General features: G+C 41.6%; 1 protein-coding gene across 1 annotated transcript in view; it reads right to left on the minus strand.

The window, feature by feature from the left end:
* Window positions 1–7,127, minus strand: part of slc6a15 (solute carrier family 6 member 15) — a 28,471-nt gene extending 21,344 nt beyond the window's left edge. The window contains exon 1 of the mRNA XM_079560407.1: window positions 6,593–7,127. Coding sequence (XP_079416533.1) covers window positions 6,593–6,902 — 310 coding nt within the window. The 5' untranslated portion in view covers window positions 6,903–7,127. The remainder of the gene's footprint in view (window positions 1–6,592) is intronic.
* Window positions 7,128–9,659: the final 2,532 nt, after the last annotated feature.

A 9,659-nucleotide genomic window follows, 5' to 3' on the forward strand; every position in this document is an offset into this window, starting at 1 on the left:
CATATGCTATTTCTTTTCAGGTAGTGCATATTTAACCGTATTTTAGTTTTTAGTTTGTTCGGCCCTATTGTTTGTATACTTTATTGTCCCCGTAGGGAAATTTGTCCTCTGCATTTAACCCATCCTTCGATGCCACTGGGGCAACCCGTAAGGAGCAGTGGTCGACGGCCGTGCCGCGCCCGGGGACCCATCTCCATGATGTGGAGCCAGGCTGATGGTCAGAATCACCTGGCTGGAGGATTCACCTATTGCACATGTTTTTAGTGGTAGGGGAAACCGGAGTACCCGGAGGAAACCTACGCAGACAGACACGGGGAGAACATGCAAACTCCACACAGAAAGGCCCCGTCCTGGTGGGAATCGAACCAGGGACCTTCTAGCTGTGAAGCGGAGGCGCTAACCGCTGCGCTACCGTGCCGCCCCGGCATAAGGTTGACTATTGACCTTATTCCGCCATATACAATAAAGGCTTATTCATTTTTGACAATCGAAGACAAAGAAAACAGACATTTTAAGTGTTATATTCTTATTCTAATTAGGTGTAAAACAGTGTTTGGCCTTTGCTGTTATTTCAGCAGGAGATTCAGATAAAGTTGTGTTTTTTTGCTGTGTTTGTTTATCAAATCAAACTTTTTTTATAAAGTGCTTTTCCTACAAAATGTAACACAAAGTGCTTTACAGTGCTTAAAAATCATTGAAATCACCCCAACTCGCAAATATACAGTAACAATAACAACATGGAGATGTACAACTGTGTATCATCAGCATAACTGTGAAAGTTGACTCCATGTCTCCTGATGACATCACCAAGAGGGAGCATATACAGGTTAAAGAGCACTGGGCCTAAAATCGAACCCTGGGGCACACCACATGTGATTTAAAGGACCTTAGAGGAGCAGGTATCCACACTTACCATGAATGTCCTGTCTGTGAGGTAGGACGTAAACCATTTGTGGACAGGACCGGAGAGGCCGATGTGTTTTAAACGAGTGAAAAGAATAGTGTGGTCGATCCAGAAGATCCAGAAGAACCAACATTGTGACCTTCTGTGAGTCATAATTGAATCTAAAGTCATTAAAAAACTTTTAAAGGGCTGTCTCAGTGCTGTGGTTTACCCTAAAGCCAGACTGACCTTTCTCAAAGACATTATGTGCATTAACAAAATCATTCAGTGGGATATAAACAAGTTTTTCTAAAAATTTGCTCAAAAATGGCAAGTTGAGAGTTTATGGAGCTCTCAACTGTTTGGACCCGAAAGAAGCTTATCATTGTGTGTGATGTCAAACTTAACCGTCCTATTGTGCTGTAACTTGTTCCTAATGCGTCATTTTTATATGCTATTTTTATACTCACTACTGCCACCTCAGGTCATTTGTGTAACTGCACCTTCTATATTAAGATCGTGCATGACGGCACTTCTGACCCGAATTAACACCTTTCTGAGTGACAGTGCAGGATTTTAGAGGCAGTTGTGGTGAACAGGTCTGAGCTCATTCTACACATTAGGACATGGCTGGAACATGTAGGGGGAGGAAAATACGTAATTTTGACATTTTTAAACTCTGTATAGTCCCTTTAAGGTAAAGGTTAGGGTTATTTATATTTTCCGATAGACCAGCTAGCACACCAGCTATCGGGAAGAAAAGTGAAACGAATCCACAAATTAGGAGGAAGTTACGGCCCATAAATAAACGGTCCCGGCTATAACCACTGCCAATACATCATTAGCCCACATTCTAAAATAGCGAGAGAGGAAGAGCCTCTGGAGATCGCACTCGGAGTCACATGTCTCTCCTGTGTATAGAGACAATTTATTTTGTCGTAAGGATGAGAAAAACATATTCCACTGCACTTTTTGCATGAGGAAAGGAAATCCATCACCTTGAGCAGAAGAACCTCCTCTGGTAAATCCTGAATTTCCAGGTATAAACGAATCCAAATGTAAACACGTGTCACATCCTCGGGACAATCCCCAAACTCAAACAGCTACTGACGATAGTTTACTTAAGTCATTTGAAGAGTAAACAATGTGTTACAAGCCAAACAATGTCTGTCAAGGTCTAACGATGCAGAATTACGCACTATTTTCTTTTCCAGTTCCTAGAAAATAATGAATGGAATAAGGTCAGGCTGGCACAGACTCGTGGGCTTACACTGTGGTTACGAGTGATGAGCAACTACAAGGCGTGGCATATACAGTATATGAGCAAGAGTGAGTAAGACCAGATGATACTTCAGCCAACACCTTTAAGTGCACAAAAACCTGACACTCGCTCTTTTAAATAAGTGATTATCCAGGACTACATTTGAAATAAACCAAGTCTAGATCAGGGCAGAGCCGGGACTGACTAAGACTAAACCGGGCTTCAGCCAGGACCAACTTTGCCTTAAACTAAAGCAGGTCTAAACTTGGAGTGAAACAGGATTAATCCAGGCCTTGTCCAGGACTAAACTGGGTCTACACAGGACCCACAGGGGCCTCATGTTAAACACTGTCTCTGCCTTCATTAAACAGGCACTGTTGTCACATTTAGGAGCAGAACAGAGCATTAATTCAAAGCACACTGTTAAAACGGGCCTTTAGATATCCATGAGTCATGTACAGAAAGGAAACATGTGACTGTACTGTTGATAATGGTATTAATTCATTTGGTTGAGAATTTTTAGGGAGAAAAAACAGCTTAAGGAACAGGCCACTGTTTTTACATACTCAAATATGTTCTTAGACGAGTTGATGCTGTCTGGTCTTTGTGCGTGCCCTCAGTCACGCAAAACGACCAAATATGTTGTTAGCATTTGGCCTCTCCCAGGGTATTCCTATAGCTCCAAACGGGGTGAAGTTGAAAGCGACCACGCTCTTCCATGCACAAAGACCAGACAGGTACGTATCAACTCGTCTAAGCTCAGGCAAGAACATATCTCAGTATGGAAAAACGGTGGCCTGTTCCTTTAATAGCCAATGCTAACTTATACAGATAAATCAATGGACACCGCTAAGCTAACAAATTGTATTCAGAGTTTAAGTGAGTACTTTTAGCTGTAATTAAAGTTTTTTGGGCGCAGCAGCCGCAAATGACTTTGCAGGAAGGGGAGGAGCTGCTCTGTGCGCAGCCCGGAGGAAACACAGAAAGTATTGACACCTGCTCAAATGAATCTCTCGCTTCAATACCACTTTTAGTATCGATTTAGTATCGAGGAATAGATTTTATTTATCACATTTATGCAGCTCCGTGCTCGTTAATACTAGCACTATAGAGTGGGACCATCGATATATTCCCTCTCCCTCGGGACATGGACAGTGTTTCACTCACAGTGGGATGAATAGTTTGACCTTTGCGCAATGTTAATGTAAATAACCGGAGAGCGAAGGTGAAGCAGCAAGTGATTTGATTGAATATTTTATTTCGAGCTACACAACACAGACACAAAAGCGAGAAAAAAAAATAATGACAAAAAATAGCATTCTAGCTTGAAAAGGAGAGGGAAGAAGTCAAGCTGAGTCAAGACAAGTGCTCGATGTAGTCAGCGCTTTTAGCAAACCAAGCCTCAACCGTCAACCTTTTTTTTTGTCTGAAAAACCGCAGCATTGTTTGCACACAAGATACCAACTTTGTCTTGAGCAATGCTGTTGTAGCGCCAGGTAGAAGATCGGGCTCATAGTATTTGGGTACTTATTGCTCTTGCCATCAATCCTGTAACTTTAAAGGGATTTTTCAGGATTTTTGACATAGGGCCTCATTTCCTTGTTATCCATAGTGTTGCTGATTTCTGGAGATATTTTTTTTATAATTCATGCAGTTCTTATGTTTGAAGAGTTTCATGGTGCTAGGCTAGTGCGAGGCTAGTGCATGTCTATGGTATCAGCAAGCCTGCATTAAAAACAGTCTGACCCGCTCCACAGTGCACCTGAGGCAAATCACTTATAACACCAGACTAACCATATAAATGTCTGTGTCGATAGAATCATTTTTGGAATATAACTGACCTTGCATCACATGAATGATCGCATTTTGAGGGACTATTTTCTAGCAGATCACTCCGCCGCTGCGTAGCTTATACACCCACGAAGCTGATGCTGCTCAAATATAAGTTATTTTAAATGCAAAATGGTTGAAATTATTCTATGGACACAGACATTTATATGGTTAGTCTGGTGTTATAAGTGATTTGCCTCAGGTGCTCTGTGGAGCGGGTCAGACTGTTTTTAATGCAGGCTAGCTGATACCATAGAAATGTGCTAGCCTTGCACTAGCCTAGCGCCACGACATTCTTCAAACATAAGAACTGCATAAATTATTTTAAAAAAATCAGCAACACTCTGGATAACTAGGAAATGAGGCCCTATGTCAAAAATCCTGAAATATCCCTTTAAGTTCCTGTAGCTCAACAAACATTCTGAAATGCGTGCGATTCTTGTCTCAAATGTGAAAGCCCATGTGCACGATGATCTCAATCCTGTCATACAAAAGGTCCTTCCACACTTGCCCGGGTTGGTCCGACCCTGTGCATAAAGAGCACAGCCTCGCAGACACCCGGGCCGCTGGGGTTAATCTAATTACAGCGGCCGCAGCGTGAGCCCAGAGCGAGTTAAAACAACACCAGAGACTCACGCACGACACCAAACAACGGCAGGCGGAGACCACAGGGGAACAAACTCAAGATCGCACATTTAATCCAACATATTACCCTCATGTCACGGCCACTGTGCGTCATTATCAAGTGCTGTGACTAAGTGCACTGAGGAGTCATGTTACGTCACGCGCTGTCCGTCCGTAACAATAAACCGACTCGTTAAAGGTCACACTCTTTGTCTGGTAATGGAATAAAATTGTAAATGAACAGTATGACACGTTCAAGGCGAGACAATGCAGGTGATAAGGCTCTTTATTTTTCAGCAGTGAAATGGATCAAGTCAAGTTTAAATATATGGTTTATTTTGTTGATATACTGTATATTAGTTGCTAGGGCTGGGACGATACACTGTTGTCGCGATACAAAACTACAATACAGAGGGCCCGATACAGTGGCATGTTTTTGAAGCAGTCAGAAGGGGAAAAAAGAAGAAACTGAACTTTCTCCAATTTCTCCACCATTACTGAACACATTGAGGCTGCGATGTTTTGGTGATTTAGCTGTAGAGTGCTAACTATCCAGACCATTTTTCATTATATTTATAGCACCACAGCATATTCTATATAGCTATGGACACATACTATGGCTCGTTTGAAAGCTCCCCGTAGGCGAAAACAGTTTAATTCTACGTGCCTCGGTCCCTGAGAAATCTGAGCTAAACAGAGGCTAGTTTTGATCAAAATCACAGATTTTTTCTTAGATTCTGAGATAATTAGAGTTTTATGCAACTCTCTCCTTTCTGATTAACTCCTCTCTGGACAGACCCTAACGTGATGTGAAGAGGCAAATGCCTAAATATTTCCGTTTCCGTTGATACGTTTTGAAACGCTGCATGTTATCGATCACTTTTTATCACGTGTGCATTTAAACAGCCTGATTCTCAGATTGAAGACTTTAACAGGATGTTTCTTAGCCGTCCTTTGACCGATTTTGATGATTTAAAAAGTCATTAAAAAACAAATTTAAAATCTCAACTGTTTCATCAGAGAGCACTGAATTATGAATATATGTTTCTACTAAATACATATACAGAGACATGGAGAGGAGCAAAGTGGTTCAACAGACCATAAACACTTAAAAAATGGACAATGCTAACCAGGAACGTTTGCTAACCAGTGCTGTTTTTTGCTTCTACTGAACAATTTGCTGTGAAAAAAGATCCATGTGAACCAGATTTTGGCTTGACTTTATTGGTGTGTGATGAATATGTTCACAGTCCGCGAGAAAACGGCGAAAAATCGTGACTCTCATGGGAGGTTTTCTACCCCCTCGGCTAAGCCACGCCCCCTTGTGTGACACATTGCGGATAGCCTAAGTATTGCAATTATAATAACCTCCGTATTAAATTGATAAAGTGCGATATTTTACCACACAAATTACTTCAAAATGTATAAATTGAATATAAATCAGTCTAACACGGATTAAAAAGTTAAGCTCTTTTGTCTAAAGTATTGCGATACTTGGTTTCCGATACACGACGTATCACTGCAAAGACGTATTGCGATATATTACAAAACAATATTTTGCCCCAGTCCTTATTATTTACAACACATTTTTAAGAGGTGATTTTGGATCTTCTTTAGTTTTTGAATAAGCTACAAACTTCGCTTTGTTTTTTGCAGTTCAAAGCTCAATAAATCAGGCTAGGAAACAAATATAAAAAAAATCCTGATCTTTTTGCCGCTGCATCACGGTCGCCTTTCTTGCTACACATGGATAACAAACTTGAATTGTGAATGAATGCATGTGGGAAAGATGAGGGATTTCCTGAAAGCTCTACTCAATAAAATGCCACATAATGAGCACTGCTAAGGGTGAGTTTGGTCTATTTTTTTAAGAAGTTGAGAGAGAAATCTATCTAAAAACCTTATCATGTGTGAAAAATCAATGTTTTCCCCTGTCATGTCTCGCCTGAAAATCTCAAAAGGTTTATTTCGTGTGACACTTTGGCGTCTCTTACCTCCTCCGTTCTTCTGGCACAGGTACGGGAACCTCCACACGTTGCCGAGCCCGACGGAGAAGCCGACCTGGGCCAGGATGTACTGCAGCTTACTGTTCCAGGCCGGACGCTCCTCCTCCTCCTCCTCCTCGTCTGAACCCGCCTCCTCCACATCCTTGCCCCCCGCCGCGACCCCGCCCTCCACGATCAGCGCCGCCTTCTTGAACGAGTCGTCTCCGGAGTCCTCGTTCGACAGCAGGTCCCGCGCAGACTCCGTGGCATCGTCGTCGTCGAGGTCCGCTCTCTTGACGGACTTGCCGGTCTTGGGCATTGGACAAGAGCGGGGTGAAAGTCTGTGCGAATGTTTTGGGGGGGGGCGCGGCGTGGGATGTGTGGGGGGCGAAGGAAAGGAAGAAAGTAAGGTGGAGGTGGATGATGTGAAGGTGATGCAAAAAAGTCGTCGCCGAGGTTTGAGAGAGTTCTATGGCGCGTTACAGGAACAGTTCAAAGCGAGAGGAGGAAGTGGTTTATTTCCACATTTTCACCAAAGACCTGCAAGACACAGAGGAAGCTGTCGATCAAAAGAGCAGCAAAAGTGGTTGATTCACAGAAGAAACGAGCTGGTTTAGTTCCTGGACAATGTAGGGGTTTTTCAATGGTGGTTTTAGAGTTCTATCAACCTAAAGCATTCACAACAGGCTAATCCTCCAGCTAAAGGGTCTCCAATCTTCAAGGTCTGGAAATGGAAACTTGATTTCATTACTGGAGTAAGAGAACAGATTCTACTGATCAAATAAGTAAATGTAGAAGCTGCTCCGAAAGTCTTTGCAAAAGAAAATACTTGTGTGCATGACAGGTTTTAAAGGGGCTAGATGCAAGTTAGCCATTTTATACTCACCACTGCCACCTCAGGTCATACGTGTAACTGCAGCTTCTATATTAAACTTGGGCATGACGGCACTTCGGACCCGAATTAACACCTTGCTGAGTGACAGGATTTTAGAGACAGTTGTGGTGAACAGGTCTGAGCTCATTCTACCCATTAGGACATTGTTGGAACATGTAGGGGGAGGAAAATACATCATTTTGACATTTTTAAACTCCGTATAGTAGAAATAACATCTGTTGTAAGAAATAATAATCCTTTTATTTGAAAGTGAAGATATTACTGCACGGATGTCAAACTACTCCTGGTGTTATTATGCCTTACAATATAGTTCCCCTCTTTATTTGCTCAGAAAATCCACATTGTTTAATTTTGATCCAGAGTAATAGAAGAAGTTTTGGGTTCGATTCCCGGGTCAAGTGGGGCCTTTCTGTGTGGAGTTTGGAATTGAAGAATGGATTTTATACTTTAAAATGTACAGTATATAATCAGACCAACTAAATTAACGAGATATGTTTGCATGGTAAATTGACTGCAGTTCTGTACTAAAGTAGAGTTTTTGAGGATCTGTACTTGTGTAGTATTTTGTCGAGACGTTTCTACTTATGCTCCACGACATTTGAAAGATGAATATAAAACTTTCTACCCCACATTTCTACAAAAGTCTCCAAAGTAAAAACTTAACTTGTGTTTTGTTCATCGGAAAAGCCTGATAATGCACGTTCCAGAACACTAGGTGGCGCTGTGCAGGCCTAATGTCAAACGGCACTAACTCATGACAAGGAAGAAGGTTTATTCCCGATGTGATGCTGTACAGAGGGGAAATTAGCAACGAAAACAAGACAAAAATGTGACCAAAAAGTGACGACCACACGGCAACAGCGCAAGGAAAAGTCAGATCAGTTTTATAGATCTTAGCTTTCAAATCAGGTATTACACTGGTCTGCAAGCTCCAGTCAAGAAGCTTTGAGTAATGGTTGACATGATGATAGACAACAAAAAATGCCTATAATCCATAATGAGTAAAAGTGTGGGAGAGATCGCTCATCACTGCCCCCTGTGGCGAGGAGGTGTAACCGCATCCGTAGGTCTTATTCCAGGACAGAGTTAGGTCAAAAGTCTGGTGTCTGGTTTCGTCCTGTTGCATTTTTAAACGCTGGAGAATTTGCATACGAACCCAAACACTTGAAGGGAAATCCCTGAAATATTTACGGATATCTAATTCCACAACAAACCCGGAGCACAGGGGCCGCTCTCAAGTTAAAGATGCTAAAGGAAGTCGATCTATTGATTAACTAAGTGCACTTTCATTCTATTTCTTAAACTTAAAATGATCAGACTTCTCACCAGTCAAAACATCTATAGACCTGGTGAATAAATAACAGAACCAAAAATACTAAACTCGTCTGATCTGCTCAGAATATTTGATTTAACCATCGTGCTCTCTTTACAGTGCAGAGGATGTGAGAGTCGCAGCAGGAAGCGGCTTTAGCTCTCCCCTTATGACTGTAGAGACAAAAGTCACGCAACTAATGATGAAACATTGCCATTTAACCCCTTAACCCCCACAAAAAGCGCACTTTCTCCACTTCAGCTTTACCCAAATCTAACATTTTACAGCCTCTGGGCAAGTGTGGCGCCTCATTTGAAGGCTCGGACCTACAAAACGGATCTAGAAGGAGTTGTTCACTTTTTCATCACTTTTCTTCTTTGCGCTTTTGTGCCTTTTTCATCCTCGTTTTCCTCTCATTGTGTGGCTTGTATCCAGAAGCCTTTAGATTTGGGTAAAGCCAAACTGGTTCCGGTGGGTGTTAAGAGGTTAAAGGAGCTATACCTAACTTTTTTTTTTCTTTTTGTAGGGTAAAATTCTTTTAGCCCATCTTTTTTGTTATGTATCCATTGTATTTATGTTGATAATGTGATAAATGCACTTATATAGGTTTGATTGTTAAGCTGCTCGAATAAATTATCTTATTCATTATCATATTTAAAGGTAGATTAACCGTATTGAAAGAGAAAAGCACCTTAACCTCCACCTGAACCAAGCATATCTTTTCCTGTTTGGCTTTACACAAATCTACCAATAGCAACAAAAATGAGCCGAGAACGAGGATGAAAATGTGACGATAAAGTGACAAAAATGTGTGACGAATACGCAACAAAACCCCCCACTTTTTTTCTAGTTTTTAATCTGTTGTTTTT

Source organism: Gobius niger (assembly GCF_951799975.1).
Source record: "Gobius niger genome assembly, chromosome: 7".
NCBI lineage: Eukaryota > Metazoa > Chordata > Actinopteri > Gobiiformes > Gobiidae > Gobius > Gobius niger.